Source organism: Penicillium roqueforti (assembly GCF_015533775.1).
Source record: "Penicillium roqueforti strain LCP96 04111 chromosome Unknown scaffold_08, whole genome shotgun sequence".
In the NCBI taxonomy this organism is placed as follows: Eukaryota; Fungi; Ascomycota; class Eurotiomycetes; order Eurotiales; family Aspergillaceae; genus Penicillium; species Penicillium roqueforti.
In genome coordinates, this window is record NW_024067572.1 from 520,736 (window position 1) to 536,911 (window position 16,176).

At 48.3% G+C, this 16,176-nt stretch overlaps 8 protein-coding genes across 8 annotated transcripts; 4 read left to right on the forward strand and 4 right to left on the reverse strand.

Annotated features, from left to right (window-relative positions):
• Positions 1-1,239: 1,239 nt before the first annotated feature.
• LCP9604111_4262 (Zn(II)2Cys6 transcription factor domain-containing protein) lies at positions 1,240-2,810 on the reverse strand (the record flags this gene model as incomplete). The annotated part of the gene is made up of 7 exons (XM_039071942.1): positions 1,240-1,251; positions 1,326-1,386; positions 2,360-2,422; positions 2,474-2,536; positions 2,612-2,625; positions 2,688-2,743; positions 2,804-2,810. 7 exons carry the CDS (start codon positions 2,808-2,810, stop codon positions 1,240-1,242), a joined length of 276 nt encoding a protein of 91 aa, XP_038929824.1.
• A 458-nt stretch (positions 2,811-3,268) lies between these two features.
• Positions 3,269-5,347, forward strand: LCP9604111_4263 (fungal specific transcription factor domain-containing protein; the record flags this gene model as incomplete). The annotated part of the gene is made up of 1 exon (XM_039071943.1): positions 3,269-5,347. The coding sequence occupies one exon, from the start codon at positions 3,269-3,271 to the stop codon at positions 5,345-5,347; it is 2,079 nt and encodes a 692-aa protein (XP_038929825.1).
• A 69-nt stretch (positions 5,348-5,416) lies between these two features.
• Positions 5,417-6,349, reverse strand: LCP9604111_4264 (uncharacterized protein; the record flags this gene model as incomplete). Its single annotated transcript, XM_039071944.1, has 1 exon — positions 5,417-6,349. One exon carries the CDS (start codon positions 6,347-6,349, stop codon positions 5,417-5,419), a length of 933 nt encoding a protein of 310 aa, XP_038929826.1.
• Positions 6,350-6,817: 468 nt separating this feature from the next.
• On the forward strand, positions 6,818-8,027 carry LCP9604111_4265 (uncharacterized protein; the record flags this gene model as incomplete). The annotated part of the gene is made up of 3 exons (XM_039071945.1): positions 6,818-7,076; positions 7,133-7,623; positions 7,680-8,027. The coding sequence occupies 3 exons, from the start codon at positions 6,818-6,820 to the stop codon at positions 8,025-8,027; spliced, it is 1,098 nt and encodes a 365-aa protein (XP_038929827.1).
• A 621-nt stretch (positions 8,028-8,648) lies between these two features.
• LCP9604111_4266 (sugar porter family MFS transporter) lies at positions 8,649-10,220 on the forward strand (the record flags this gene model as incomplete). Its single annotated transcript, XM_039071946.1, has 1 exon — positions 8,649-10,220. The coding sequence occupies one exon, from the start codon at positions 8,649-8,651 to the stop codon at positions 10,218-10,220; it is 1,572 nt and encodes a 523-aa protein (XP_038929828.1).
• Positions 10,221-11,231: 1,011 nt separating this feature from the next.
• Positions 11,232-12,517, forward strand: LCP9604111_4267 (type I glyceraldehyde-3-phosphate dehydrogenase; the record flags this gene model as incomplete). Its single annotated transcript, XM_039071947.1, has 5 exons — positions 11,232-11,319; positions 11,375-11,944; positions 11,995-12,109; positions 12,162-12,369; positions 12,422-12,517. 5 exons carry the CDS (start codon positions 11,232-11,234, stop codon positions 12,515-12,517), a joined length of 1,077 nt encoding a protein of 358 aa, XP_038929829.1.
• A 437-nt stretch (positions 12,518-12,954) lies between these two features.
• Positions 12,955-13,314, reverse strand: LCP9604111_4268 (uncharacterized protein; the record flags this gene model as incomplete). Its single annotated transcript, XM_039071948.1, has 1 exon — positions 12,955-13,314. The coding sequence occupies one exon, from the start codon at positions 13,312-13,314 to the stop codon at positions 12,955-12,957; it is 360 nt and encodes a 119-aa protein (XP_038929830.1).
• Positions 13,315-13,865: 551 nt separating this feature from the next.
• Positions 13,866-14,243, reverse strand: LCP9604111_4269 (uncharacterized protein; the record flags this gene model as incomplete). The annotated part of the gene is made up of 1 exon (XM_039071949.1): positions 13,866-14,243. The coding sequence occupies one exon, from the start codon at positions 14,241-14,243 to the stop codon at positions 13,866-13,868; it is 378 nt and encodes a 125-aa protein (XP_038929831.1).
• Positions 14,244-16,176: the final 1,933 nt, after the last annotated feature.

Below are 16,176 nucleotides of genomic sequence, written 5' to 3' on the forward strand. Positions count from 1 at the left end.
ATCTGCGAGACTCCATCATATCCCAGTGCAGACCATCCCGACTTCAACGATGACTTCGATGACTACATCAAGTGACACGTGCCTCGGAGCATGCGACGGCTGTCGTTACAAGAGATATACGCGACGGGGTCAAGAGGTCGGAGGCTGGTACAACGGCAGGCAAGAGTTCGGATGAGAAATTGGACTATGTTCGATCGCTCGAGATTCCGTGAGGCTTCTTAAGTTCCAAGAGAAAAAAAGCGTTGCCTCGGAGGGTCTAAGTTCGACGTATGCATCCCCGCGCCGACTATCGGTACCAAGCACGAGTAGTGTGGCCTCCGATAGGACAATTTTGGCCAACTGAGGTGCCGAGGACCTTCAGATCCCGAGGAAGAAGGAGATACACATGTGCCTGACGAGATCTGGCATTCGTCTGAGTCACCTGGGCACGATGGCCAAGATACTATGTTTTTTTCTCCCCTGCTACTGCAAGCAAAACTCGTACCGTCTCTTGTAATATCGAGCGGATTCTAGTCGTGCGAGAGCGGCGCCAAGGGGACAAGAGCCCAGCATTTTAATCTTTCGGTGATGCTGCCGCCTTATATTTGTGCATCTTGGCAGTCTTGGATTGTGGAAGAATTTGGGAAAGTCCATCACGTGACGAAAGTGGTCCGGCTTGGATTCTGCTGAAGACAAAGTCGAATTCAAGACTCCAAAGATTAACATGCAGTTTTTTGCATGATTGAAGTATAGAGGAGTTTTTGTTTTCGACAATACCAGTATCACATGACGGAACGCTGTGGTTGAGCGTGGAGAGCTACGAGAGAAGTGATTCTGGACGAGGAGTAGATAGACCGGAATCTCTGGGAGGGACAGCAATTCAGAATAGAGATGAACAGCGTCTATGCCCTGCGGGTAGGTGTGCAGCATTTCGTGCATTATGACCGGCTCAGCGTTCGGCAGTTTGTATTTGCCATGGCAGATCAGACCGTACCGTCAACTCCGACAACATCGGTATCATTATTTTTTTTTGTTTGTGTATAAAGAATGGCCCTTGGGAAAATGCCGGCTTCCTTTGCTCGATATAGATGACATACTACTCCATGTCTCACATCGCTTCGTGCTGCAGCCTGAAGGGCTGTCTTGAACCTGGCCTTTCCAAGGCGCTTGCATTACCCCTGCTGGGGACGTGGACGGCCGGTCCAGCTGAGCGAACCCATTGCCGTTCTTTGAACCTGCAAGAAGCCCGGAGATGATGGGCTAAGGCATTGCCTTGATGTCAAGACTGCATGGTTAGCTCACGACATGAAAATCAGACTGTTTGAAAAGCGTCGGGGAACGCGTACCATTGACAATGCAAACGATGACTGCAGACTCTTCGGAAATGTACGAGGACTGAAACTCTCTCTGCGACCCTTTGATGCCCAGGATCAAGGCCGTTTCATCCACGGTCCTTCCACGGTTCTCCGCAGGATGCTCTACCAGAAATAGAGCTGGGCGTTTGGAATGATACTCAGACGCTCTCTTCCCGTTTTGCACTGCGCATAACAGATCGCCCAAACCATTCGAGACCACGTTCTCCTCGAATATAGAGCCACCGTGTCTACAACTCCATCACACCGGCCGCACACCACACCAGTGAGCGACCAGATGAGGCGCAACACTCGATACCGCGGGTAGCCAACACCTCTTTTGTTCAATCATGCAAAAACTGCGTGTTGACTCCGGACTCAGATCTGGCTAGGAAAAGTCTGTCTTCAACAAGCTGTGCTTTGAATACTTTATATCCCTCTCGAACCTATTATAATTCGGAGTTCCTTATGATCCATACTCTGTCTCTGGAGAACGATGAAACGCGCGACCGAAAGTCAAGTCAGCCGTCGCAGGTTAAGTGCAGCCTGTCGCAACTAGACCCTCAATTAAAGATGGAACGTATCGGTTGCAGAAGCGCTGCGATTAGAAGTATATACTTGATTTACTTTTAGACAACTCCTCTGCCGCGGACTGTTCCTTTCCTGCTTGATGACCATGAGCTCCCAAGTCGGTATGCTCTGCACTTCCGCCCGGTGGTTGCCCGTTGTAAGCTGACGCTCCCTGAGATTCCCCATTCGCAGGGCTCCGAGCTTTGCTGTTATTCTGAAACGTCATAAACTGATCCATCCGGCCCCAAGATTCCCCAAATGGCTCAATCGGGTGACTTGTGATCGTGAATTGGTCAGATACTCCGGACATCCAATTTTCTATGCCGGTCCAATCTTGTAAAGGATATTGGGCCCACTCCTCCATACTCCCTGATTTTGGCTTTTGCACATCTGCTTTTGCGGAAGCTTGAACAATTGCAGTTGGTCTCATAGCAGAAAGTGTTATTAACGCGCCGTACAAAGCTGACTCGGTTTCAGCTAGCCTTTGTTCAAGTTGATTGAGATATCCGAGAGGTAAGCCCCTGTAGTCGTCCCTTAGCTTTTGCCTTGGTGATCACCGTGAAGAGATGTACCTTTTGCCACTTTCGGGATATACACATCTCGATGGCTCATTTGAGCACTGTGAACAGCAAGGACTATAGAATACCCCAATGAGGGTTCAAATTAGATATTCAATTCGATTGCGGTCATGATTATTGTATTGCGCATACAGTTTGCGGTCACACTATATTCGGTCAGTGCTTGCAACCTTGGAAGTCTGGATAAAGTCAAGTAACTTGAACCGACCTTGCATTTTCGCTGTCTGCATGTCTCACAAGAGATCGGACTTAGATTGTTATTTGCTGCAGCCATAATCACATCAGCCAATTATGTTCTCCATTCTTACGCATTGTTGTCACTACCTGGCATCTTGGCAGTGTTCCATCTGAGCACTAGTTTCTGAATACCAGGTCTGATATTTGAGTGAGTTCTCCAGGAAATAAACTTGGTTTTAGTACTCTGCATGTCAATTTGGACGGTGCCGATCTGCCCGAAGGCAAATTCCGTCCGGACAAAGAAACCTCCGAAGGACCGCCGGCACGTGCCTCAGCAAGATCTGCCAGTCTGCGCCACTACTATAGTAGGCGCATGCTGCCAAGTCGGATCCCAATCCTTATGCTCGTACGATGACTTTGATGGCGTCAAAGCGTCATTTCCGACTTTGGAATAGAATTCACCCCAGACAAATTAAATCAAGCCAATTTGAGTCCGGGGACACAATGTTTACATAATCAACCGTGGGGCCTCTAGGCCAACGAACTTGCGTCACGCAACATGGCATATTCGCCTTAGCATCGTCTGGAATATGTGAGAGTGAAGAAAATAATATGGCCTCCCCATCATCCCTCAGCACTCGCTTGGATGACGAGCCAGATTGGCAGTATGGCCATCGCGCCGCCAAGCGACACAAAGGAACGTCCACCGCGGGTGCGTCCAATTCCTCCCCTCGCGAGATTGGCTATATGAGAGAACCACAGAACGACGGCCCTGCCAGCTTTCTTGGTAGCTCTAGTGGGATCCACTTTGTGCGACATGTATACAATGCTTTTGCTCGCCGATCGGCAGATCTACAGCAGACTCGAGCTCGCGATAGGAGCGCGGTGCCGGGAGAGGACGATCGGTTGCAGCGAGACCCTGGACATAATGACACCAGTGAGCTGTGGACCGAGAAAGAAGTAACGTTTTCCCCCACGGCTTCCTTCTCCTTTCAAGATATCGTTCACTGGACCCGCCGTTACTTTGAAAACTGGCACCCGATTTTCCCTTGCCTTCATGCACCAACGGTTTTGAAGGCCATGGAGACGCTCGGCCACAATGGCTTGGAATCAATTGGCAGGCTGGATCTGATAGTCATCCGCTGCCTTGTTTCGGTATCCTTGGCGGATAATCGACAGGCTCAAACTCCCGAATCGAAAATGGGGCAAGTCCCTGCCTCTCTGGTATTCCAAACTGTGCACGATATCATGCAAGAGACACAAAGTTTGCTAGCAGAGCCAACCACGGTCCCACTGTTGCAAGCTGCATTTACCATTCAGCTTACTCTGACTTCCCTGTTACGCCTCAATGCTGCATCCCGAGTGGGTGGGATTATCACTCGAACTGCTTTCCATTTGGGTCTGCATCGATGCCCCGGTCGGTTTCCATGCTTTACCAGTGAGGAAGTTGACATCCGTCGGCGTCTATTCTGGTCAATCTACTCCCTTGAGCGATATTTGTCCCAAGCTCTTGGAGTCCCACTTAGTATTCGAGATGATGACATTGACGTTTGCTATCCTGGTGCTGAAAGGCATGCTGACCAATCCAGTCAATCTGATCTTAGCCGCCTCCAACTGCTATCTCACCTTGCCAAATATGCCAGAATAAGAGGATTGATTCTGGAACTACGCAACAAGTCTATATTGCATAGCCATGCTGGCGCAGTCGAAGCAGCACACGTTAATGGTGAATTGTCTCAGTGGTGGAATGAAGTTTATGATGACGTCAACCCCCTTGAGAGTAATTCTGACACCGGCACTGATCCAAATCCGATCCTCGCTCCGTATCACCGACTTTTGCTCATGGTCCTAAGACACGAAGCAATCATCTCTATGAACAGGCCTCTTCTTGCCGCTGAGAAACCCAATCCCGACTACAAGAACGCCCTGCAAACCTGCATTGGGTCTTCACGGTCCTTGCTAGCCGCTTTGAACAAATACATGTCCTCTTCGTCCGATGTTCCCTTGACATGGCCATCTCTCACCTGGACAACATGGATGGCATGTCTCATATTAATGTATGCGTCGTGGGAAGGCGAGCTTCCTGTACCCACAGCTTTGACGTATGCTAGAGTCGGTATTTCTGTGCTAGGAAACTTCGCGCTTAGAGGGAGCAGTTGGCCAGAGACATGCATTGAGGCGATCAGAAGCATGGAGTCGGCTTTTCCATCAAATATTGGTTTGCAGGATGTACCCTCCAGCTTATTTGCCAATGAGAGAAGACTTACCAAAAATCCAACCGGATCGCCGAGAAACTTCACACCGCGCCCCTCAATAGGTGGCAATGCAACACTCGTCCCGTTCGAAAACCGAGGGACAAATCCTCAGGTTCTCCCATCTTCAACGGGGGCTCGAAAATTCGAGACACCGACAAGTCATGCTACGCATGAGGAGCCGCCTGACTCGGCTGTCACCCAACCACTACAGGTTTACCATGGCCCCACAATCGACGCTTCCTCGTTCGACACATATTCAATAAGTGGTCCGACCTCAGCCGGTCTCATTTTCGGAGACATGGGCAGCACAAATGCCCATCTCTACCCAGGAAATATAGGCCAAGACTCTCAGCCTTTTTCAGACGCATACTTCTCAGTGAATGATCTCTGGAGTGTGGCAGATGGTCCGTGGATCATTGATGGCAATTTATTGTAACACCTATTTCACATATATCATTAACCGAGCTCCATTTTCCTAACATTACACTTTGAATCGCTATCACATCTATGAGACAGTATCTATCGCGATGATTCTCCTTTCATGATCCAAAACCACACGTAATTGCCCCTTTCCTTTCCCATCAGTAAATATACCCTGTCGCAGCTGATCCAGGTACAGCTCATACGCAGGCATATATCCCTTCACAAACCTCACAACCTCTGCATCGGTCATACCCTTTCCTTTCTGCTGCCGAAGAGCATGTTCTTGCTGCACCCGCCACTCATAGACATTGACCAGCTTATCTGTATCCAGATGGAGCAAGTAGTCAAAATGCCTCGGCCCCATAAACAGTTCACAGTATTGTTGAAGGCTTGCATTCACACCCAGGAGGTGCTCTATCGCATGCTCTTTTAAAGTGTTTGTAGGGTAGATGTTTTCACTCGCACTATTTTCTGATTCACTCCACCGCAACCGAACCTGTTCTTCGGCTAGGGACTGGAATCCAACACACCACCCTTCAAAAATCAAAATATCAATGTCGGATGTGTTGAGACGATCCCATTCATGCGATGGGACTCTTCCACCCTCTCCGTTAAATAAACTTTTGTCGAAAGACGGAATCGATATCACTTCCGAGTCTACCAGACTTCTGAAAAAGGACACCGATAAAGCCGTATCATGAGTTCCGGGCTGTCCGCGTGTTTGAAGGAGCTTATTCATCGGGTTACTTTCTCGAAGTTTGACTAGATCATTGTGATCAAGATATAGATCGTCCAAGGATAGATTGATCGTTTTGTATTTATGTTTGTTGTTGAGAGCGCTTGCGAGTGCGTCGGTCCAAGTGGATTTGCCACTACCTTGGAGGCCTGTTAAGGCGAGAACGAATGGGCGTTTGATTGGATCTGTTGATTGATTGGTGATGCTTTGCTTGATGTGTGGTATAATGTAACTCAAGATCGTGTCAATGTCTTCTGGGGAAATCTTTGAAGCACCCATTGTGAAAATGGACTTGTTGGAGGGATGCGAGAATTTGGCAGTATGAACGCAGGATGTGTTGTCATTGGAAACGCAGATACGGGAAGTTAGCATCTAGTTAATGTCTCCAAGCCGTATAAGTTAGCCTCGGTTCGTGACTGGATCCATGGATAAACGATGCGCCATATGCTTTGTTTCGTTCATCCGGACATGTCTTTCTCCAGGAGAGTGCCCGGAGATTAGGACACCCGCGCGGGTATCCACCTAACGAGAAAACCGCCCGGACTTGGAAAACCGCGTGAAAACCACTTGATGAGTCTCACTGACTGAGAGTAGTGGGCATCGGTGCCACCATATTTGTTCTCCATCAAGACCCAGGCATGGTTGTCACAGCTGGAAACAAAAAGCCTTGAATCCCCGTATGCAAAAAGTTCTTACCCCTCTACTGCACGACATCCCGATCACACTTCATCCCAGACTCCAATCATAATGTCGCCTTCTATTACTTCCGCAAAGACCTACAACATCGCCTCTATCCCGGCTGATGGCATCGGCCCAGAGGTTATCGAAGCCGGTATCACAGCTCTGAATGCTTTGACGGATACCCTCCGGACCTTCAAGCTGAACTTCAAGAACTACGATTGGAGCTCAGAGACATACAAGAAGACTGGAAAGTACATTCCCGATGGCGGACTTGAGGAGCTGAAGAAGCACGATGCTATCTTCTTCGGTGCTGTCGGAGCACCTGGTACATATAACACTCCAATTCAACAATTGATGTTCAAAATAACTAACATGGCCTAGACGTCCCCGACCATATCTCCCTGTGGGGTCTCCGCCTGGCTATTTGCCAGCCCCTTCAACAATACGCCAACGTCCGCCCCACTAGAGTCTTCCGCGGTACCGAATCGCCTCTCCGTAACTGCAAGGCCGGTGATCTCGACTGGGTGATTATCCGCGAGAACAGCGAAGGCGAATACGCTGGTCAAGGTGGCCGTTCTCACCAAGGCAAGACATGGGAGGTTGCCACCGAGGTCTCTATCTTCTCTCGTGTGGGTGTTGAGAGAATAATGCGCTTCGCCTTCGAGACCGCCCAGAAGCGTCCCCGTAAGCTTTTGACTATTGTCACGAAGAGCAATGCTCAGCGTAACGGCATGGTCCTCTGGGATGAGGTTGCCAAGCTGGTTGCTGCTGACTTCCCGGATGTCACTGTCGACAAGATGCTAGTTGATGCCATGACTACTCGTATGGTGTTGAAGCCCGAGACTCTGGATACCATTGTGGCTACCAACTTGGTAAGTACAGAAACACTCCTAAGCCCGCGGAAGTACCTTACTAATAAAACTTATAGCACGCCGATATTCTTTCCGATCTTGCTGCTTCTCTGGCTGGTTCTATCGGAATCGCCCCTACCTCTAACCTTGATCCCACTCGCCAGTACCCCAGCATGTTTGAGCCTATTCACGGCTCTGCTTTCGATATCACAGGCATGGGCATCTCTAACCCCGTGGCTACTTTCTGGACTGCTGCCGAAATGCTCGCCTGGTTGGGCGAGGAGGAGGCCTCGAAGAAGCTGCTTGTATGCGTTGAGAATGTCTGCGAGCAGGGAGTTCTCACTCGTGATTTGGGTGGAAAGGCTACAACTAAGGAGGTCACCGCGGCTGTTGTCGCTGAGATCAAGAAAATGGGTTCCAATTAGAGATTTAGAACGAGTACTCAAGGTATATACATGTATGATATTCATATTATTTATGTTACGCTATGACTCAGAGATGAAGTTCCAGGTCCTGAATGTAACAACGGTTTTCCAAATCTTAGTACAATTTTGTGACGTTTAATTCGTACGTTCAATGGGAATCCTGTCAGATTGAATTTAGCCTCAACGCAGGTTGGTGACATTACACTGGACTTTTACATCTCTCTCGTCCGATCCCCGGGTCATATCACTCCATCTTCTGGGAGCCCTTGGTATAACTTAGCTAAATAACTAATGACGCAAATCTACCGGACATTGTATCCTCCGCCGGACATGGATCGATCTCCACGCAGTTTTGCCTTCGGCAATTCAACCAGTCAAAATCAAGTATCTTAAGATGATCTCCTTAAGCCATTCCATTCCCCGTTTTGCGGGGATTTCTTGGTCCGGTTCCCCAGTTTTATGGGGTCCCCAGGTCGTCACCAAGCCTCCCCGGAGATTCAACGGCTTGGGAATGGTACGATTATAGAGAATCTTATAAAACTGAACCCCGGCCGCCATTTTTGGCCATCACTTTATTTACTCTTCATTCTCAACTTTCATGAGCTGGTCTCAAATCAAAACATGGCCCAGAAGTTCTTCGGCTTAACAGGAAAGGCCCTTCGCTTGGCCCAAATCGTCCTCGTCGTGGCCCCAGCATTTATTATTTTCGGATATAACCAAGCTGGCGCTGGTCCCCTAGCGACCCTGGAAAGCTTTGTTCGCGTGTTTCCCCAAATCGATACTGTCAACACAACAGGCGCTGTGGAAGCGAAGAATTCCACCGGCAAGGGTGCCGTCATTGCCTCTTTTCAAATTGGAGCACTGATAGGCGCCCTTTCTTGCACAGTCTTATCTGAACGTCTAGGCCGTCGAAAGACCATTTTCGTTGGCTCGATCCTCACTATCATTGGTCAAGTGCTTCAGGTCTCAGCTTACTCACTGATCCAATTTACCGTGGGTCGAATCATTCTTGGTATGGGAACTGGCCAATTTAGTGTCGCTGTCCCGGTCTGGCAGTCTGAATCTGCATCAGCCAAGAATCGTGGCCAGAATGTCATTATCGCGGGTGTATTCATGTGTCTCGGATACGCTCTTTGCAATTGGATCGACTTTGCGTTCACGAAGCTTCCTGACACGAACACTGGACAGTGGCGAGGACCTTTAGCCATATCTTTTTTCTTTTCCCTTGTCATCTTGGTATCCGTATTTTTTCTTCCCGAATCGCCTCGCTGGCTCGTTCGCGTCAACAGAGTGGAGGAAGCATCTGCAAATCTAGCAGCCTACAAGGGCCTTTCTCCCGATGATGAAAGCATTAAATCTGAGATCGCCGGCATCGAAATGTCCTTGGAAGCCACCTCCCAGTCAAAGGGGGCAATTAGAGAAATGTTCTCAAAAAACGACGAAGAACGTCTGCTCTATCGGTTCAGTCTTTGCATCGTCCTACAATTCTTCCAACAAATGTGTGGAGGCAACCTCATCTCCGTCTATGCATCTACAATTTTCAAGAGTAATCTACATATGAGCTCCAACCTTTCATCTATCCTAGCTGCCAGTGCTCTTACCTGGAAGTTTCTCTGCTGTTTCATTGCGTTCTTCGCTATCGACCGTCTCGGCCGCCGCACATTGTTCATTATCAGCGGAGCGGGCATGTCAGCTTGTATGGCCGGTTTGGCTATAACAACCAGCTTTGACTCGAACAACAAGCACGCGTCAGTTGCTTCAGCTTCTTTGATTTTCCTGTTCAACCTTTTCTATCCGATTGGCTTTTTGGGTGGCAATTTCTTGTACTGCACTGAAGTTGCACCAATGCGTCTGCGAGTCGCTATGGCGTCTATCTCTACTGCGAATCATTGGATGTGGAACTTCGTTGTGGTCATGGTTACTCCGGTGGCTCTTGATACTATTGGCTACCAGTACTATATCATGTATGCGATCTTGTCCGCCTGTATTCCTGTGGTGGTTTATCTCTTTTTCCCGGAGACTATGAATCGCAACTTGGAATTGCTGAACCATGTGTTCCAGGATGCTTCGTCTCCTTGGCAGATAGTTTCTATGGCGCGGAATTTGCCTCAAGGAGAGGTGACTGAGGCGGACTTGGTGGCTCATAATGACGGAAAGGACGACTGCTCTGTTGAGATGAAAGAACATGCTTGAGTTGGAGTTGTCGGGCGTTCATACACTGCAAAAACGTGAATATTGTCTGTTGCAAGCCATTGTTTGTTCGTTATTGAAATTAGATATTTTACTCTCTCAGTTCACATCCGTTGAACTTCCTATTAGGCGTTCAAACATGTAGGGTGGTAAAAGAGATTGTCGTTGCTTACAGCCCTAACATTCAGCCCAGCGACTCGGATGGATGTATTAAATAGGACAATTCGGCTGAATTTGCCGACAGAATAGTTTCACGACACCTGCAGTCTTCTGAATGCCCCTTTTCTAAGATAAAACCCAGACATAGTAAAACCTTTGGCATGCAGATCACGAGACCGGAATCTTGGCAGGCCGCGGCATAATAAAACCACGCCGACGCGGAGGAAGTCAAGGTCGGGAATAGTTTTTATCCGCAAATCACAGCGCATCAATATGTCATGGAGCCCCACAAACCTGATCCCGGACACGAAAAGTGGTCTCTGACCCAGTCTGACGCCGAGAACTAAACAAGAATCAATGAGTCGCCCAGATCTCCTGCAGAATCCTCCGATATTCGCTCCGTTTACACCGGAATCAACCAAGCCCCATCAGACCCAGTGGTACAGCTGAGAAGATAAGGCTTGTTCGAAACGTTCATAGGCGGAGGTGGCTTTGTCCGCGTTGCTCGGGAAGTGGTTGCCGCTGGATCCATAGCAGCCGGGTATCCGATGCGGTACAACCGAAAGGTCTTCGGTTGACGTTGGATCTTGGAATAGACGCTATCATTCATGAATCGTATTCCCTATGGCTGGCCGACGGTTTTGGGAGCCAAATCAGGAATTGTTCTGGGGCGGATATATTCGGGTAAGAGGGGGTCTCTTGACGATGGGTCTCAGGGTGGTCTGGACTATACTTATAGCTTCTGTTGTCCTGAGAAACTTTTAATGGTAGTAGAATAATTCTAAGCTAAATCTCTCAAAAGGCACATGTTAATCAGTTCTTTTGAATACGCTCCTCTTGTATAATCACATTGCCATGGCTCCTTCAACCAACGACGTGCCTGTCAGCCACACAATGCCGCCATCGGCTTGTAATGTTGGCATTAACGGCTTCGGTCGTATTGGTAAGGCGATCTAAGCAGCCTAACCACGCATGAGCTAATAAATAGTCCGAAACAGGTCGCAATGTACTCCGCGCTGCTCTCGTCCGGTCTGATATCCAGGTCGTTGCCATCAACCACACATGTGATTCTGTCGAGGACCTTATTTATCTCATCCGCTATGATTCGTCAATAGGCAACCTGGATGAGAGAGTCAATATCCAAGCTGTGTCGGATAACTTGATCACCATCGATGGAAAGCGAGTTGCTCTTACATCAGAGCGGGACTTGAAGAAGCTCAACTGGGCTTTCTTGGGAGTCGACTATGTCCTCGAGTGCACCGGAAAGTTCACAAAGCGCGACCTCGCCATGGACCACATTACCCACGGCAAAGCCAAGCGTGTGCTCATTTCTGCACCTAGCTCAGACGCACCTACATTTGTTTACAGTGTGAACTCCGATAAATATAGGCCCATTGAAGAGTGCCGTGTCATCTCTAATGCAAGCTGCACAACCAACTGCGTTACCCCCGTCTTGAAGGTCCTTCACGAGTCCTTCGGTATTACTCAGGGCTTTTTGACTACCGTGCACGCGGCTACCCGATCTCAGCAGGTTCTGGATGGGTACAGCAAGAAGAATGCTCGTCTAGGTAAGCGGTCTCTTTCCATGAGAAGGCAAGCAATTTCTAACCCTTCATAGGACGTGGTGTTTTCAATAATATTATTCCTACTACCACCGGCGCTGCCAAGGCCATCGCAACCGTGTTGCCCGAGCTGGAAGGAAATGTGACCGGTGTCTCGATCCGAGTCCCCACGTAAGTCAACATTTCTAGACTCAAACTTCCCAGCGCAAGCTAACATACCCAGACCCAACGTCTCGATGATCGATCTCACTTTCAGTACCGATAAGCCCACTTCTCTCCCGGAAATCATGGCCAAACTCCGCCTCGCTGCGAAGTCAGAGATGGTCGGCGTTCTTCGAGTTACGGACGAGCAGCTGGTCAGCAGTGACTACAACGGTAGCCCTTACAGTGCCATTGTTGATGCTTCCGCATGTGCAGAGCTGAATCCTCAGGTATGATCTAATTGAGGCTTCGAGAAGGGACAATATGCTAATCGGTCTACAGTTCTTCAAGATTATGGCGTGGTATGACAACGAGTGGGGATACTCGAACCGACTTCTCGATTTGACCACCTTGGTGCATGCCCAGGAGGCTAATTAGATCGCCGGAATGGTGTTTGGTGTTAGTGAAAAAGACATAATACCGTTTGGATGTTATTTTCAATGAAACAGGTCAATGAGAACGGTTTGGAATGCCTTATTGAAGTCTGTCGTTGTTCATGATACAGGACGAGAATGGAGCAACTTCATGGCTAGATCTCGGGATTGTACTCGTAGTCCGACGTTCCAAGGTTTTTCGGTGCTTTTTATACGATAATGTTAGGCATTTAGCGGCCACTCCAAAAAGTCAGCCTATGAAAGGGCGTCTGCTCCAGAATTGGGTACTTCCTTCAATGCAAGGCACCCGAGCTTATTCCTTTATGTCATTCGGTTTACTCATCTTCATTACAATACTACTTGAGCTTATAGAAGTAATCACAAACCCCTTGACTAAAATTAGAGTCCCAACAAGTGGTCGGAGGTCGTGTCTATGACAAACTAGTACTCGCTACGGGCCCCAGTGAAAGGAGGAGAAACGTAGTAGAAAAGAGCTCCGAACAAGAACCGAGACAGAATGGTTGGGGTGACTTCAATTCGTGTACATAGATTCCAGGCGGAGTACACGATCTTAAGTTCCTTCTGGCTGAAACGCTTGGTTCCATCTTCAGATCTGTGCATGATGCTAAAGATCGCCCTCCGAGTCTCGTGGTGGGCATAGCCAGGGAATTCAGCCATGTTACCCGGGACGACATTGGACTTGATGAGCTCTTGCAGAACGCGAATCTCCTGCTGGCGGCGAGAATTCTGCATGGCTTGCTTCTGCTTGTCAGCAGCAACGCAAGTCAGAAGCTGAATCATTCCGGAGTGGCGCTTGACCTCCAGGGAATGTCACAGAGGGAAAATTCACACTCAACCGCATGAGTGTCTATATTGTTTCTCGAATCTTGAGGTCTTAAAGGGAAGGACGAGGATAGGGGTGCGTGGAGGAATGAGATGATCGCGTGGCAAATGAAGAGAATATGGTGGGGGAAATTAATGTCGACAGCGGAAGTGAGAGGTTGGGTAAGAAAACAGGCGGTTGCGAAGAAGACACGCACTTGCCAGTTGTTCGCTGTCTATAAATTTAACTTCACAACCCTCTCGACCCTACTTCTTTGCCAGCATTGGCAAAAGAGTCGAAGAACTACCTTGTCCTTGGTTACCCTCGACGGTACCTACATGCCCTAGAGTGGTTAATTTAAACGCAGCAACTTCATTACTTCGGGATTCAATAACACCGATCTCACTTTTCGATCACGTTAATATGATTATTTTCGCGCGTGAAATGGAATGTTTATATTGTGGGAACTGTATCGAACAGCAAGCTAACATCCTCCCTCTAGATTATATTGAAAATTAGAGTGCCGCGACTACAAATGTCCGTTGGGGAAACGCATTACCGGCACCATGAGACATCGGCGTGGAGCCAAAAATACAAGGATTCGACACTTCCCGGAGCCGCGCATGGCGGATATAAAGATGTCATTGCCGATAACGTCAAGCTTCTTCTGATCATCACCAGTTATGTTGGAGGAACCGGCCAGACCGGTCAGATTGATCAACGAGGCACGGCGGATGTAGTAGGCGATCGACTTAAACGAGAATTGGAGTGCGTGGCACAGCAGGGTGAGGTCACCCGAGGCTTCAGGGTATTTTGTTTGTTCTTCAGTCAGGAATCGGGAGAGTGTGACAATATTGGTCTTAATGTTCTCCTCGCCAACAGGGAGTGCATTCTCGGGATTCGCCATTAAGATGAACCGTTTTGTGAGGAACTAAAGGTGAAAAAGAGTGTAGGGAGATCCGGATGGGGTGAGGGGTAGTCATTCTTTCTCGCGTCATCTTGACCGCTCTGGATTTTCACTAGTGGGCCGAAAATGCCCATAAATTAGTATGATAACATATCTGATAGGTGAAGGTTGACTGCCTCTGTATTATGTGGGTCACTAGGAGCGATCATGTTGGCCTTTACAAAAGTAGGTTTCAAATGTGCTCAGCTAAAATCTACAAGCACTCCACGGACATTGTGATTCTCCACGGACATTGTGATTCTCCACGGACATTGTGATTATTACATGAAGGAGATATTTGAGGATCGATAGGGTTCCAAGAGAGATAAAGGAATGCGAATCAATGCCTTGATAATACTCGCATTCTTCTTATTCATGTTGAGAATTCATCTCGCATTATGCTTTGTTCGGTACAACGCTTATCGTATTACTGAAATACGCTTGGGGGTCGATTTCACAGTGCCATAACTTCACCGGTCACGCTCCATGGTGGGCGTTCGCTTGTGTATGGATATATGCTGGGAAGAAAAATTGCCTTGACTAAGCTTTGGCTATCTTGATGCTCCGTAGCATGCCTATAATACTCATTTGCAATGTCTGCTCGTCAAAACGTAATACAGTAACCTCCCGTTTCGGCACAGCCCTCCGTGCAGCAGGATATCGGCGTCTAATCAAAGGGTGCCTGTGAGCATTGCGCTAATCTGAAATAGGTAACCACTAGTCTGTTTTTCGACCAAAGTATTGGTCCACCTTCTCTCATTTACTGTATCTGCGCCGTAAAAAGAAAGAAAAGGTATCGTCCTCTCCTTCTCCTGTAGAGCTCTCTCACTAATGCCCTCTTGGTGCTCAGTGAACTGAAGAGTTTCACGTAGATACCACCGGCGTTTCTCCCTGCGCGATTGATATGTCTTTAAAATTACAATGAAAACCACTCAACACGTGCTAACTTAGTAGATTCTGGGCGTGTCTTGGATACAGAGGCACTCATTGCTTTTCTCCGAGCGTCGGATTGCCTCTGATTTTGTATAGCCAGCTTGGCTGACAGCACGACTGAAGATGAAGTGGAAGGGGTGTTAGTTGTGCGTTCTGATTGGTCAGTTGATATGACTAGGCAAGAACGGAAGGGATTCTGTGTACCAGACAACTAATGTGCTGGATGGAGTTATTATACATGGCAAAAGCTAAAGAAGTCCGGTCCGTCCACCAGATTTTGACGCGTAATATAAACATGTCGTTACTCTGCGAGTGCTGAAAACGGGAGTTGACTTAAGACACATGCTTGGTAGAGCTGTCGCATTTTGTTCCGGGCGCGGGTGTCGTAGTCCACTTAAAGCGATGCCCGTTTGATGGCCTGCTGAACGTATTCTTTCCAGCGAACTCCCAGGTCATGCCAACAATTTGGCTGTCCGTGAGGACTTGACGTCGATTCTAATGAAGGTGATCTTTTTTCTGTAATCATAGTTCTATTGGATATACCAGGACGGACATTCAAAAGGGCGGATGCCTTTGCAGGCGGTAATAATCAAGTCCGCAAGGTGCTCGGATCCGACAAGGTTTGTAACTAATCTCTAGATGTATGCTTGGCATATGTATCTCGCTTAAGGACTCCAGATCTACCCCGCTCTTTAACCACTAATACAATTTAGCTTTTGTTACCCCAGACACGCCCCAGCCAGGGGCGGGTGAAATCCGGGGATCGAGAGATCTTGGCAACGCTCCTACCGTCAAAATCTACAACGCCTTCCGGCCTTATCCAAGACTTTTCCGTGATGCAAGAGAAGGATGAGGCGGACCCTCTTTCTCCGTCCCAACTATAAGTTTCCTTCACTTATGGTATCTCGGTTGAATTTCATCAGCCTGATTTTCATCACTAGTATCTCTTCCTTATTCAGAC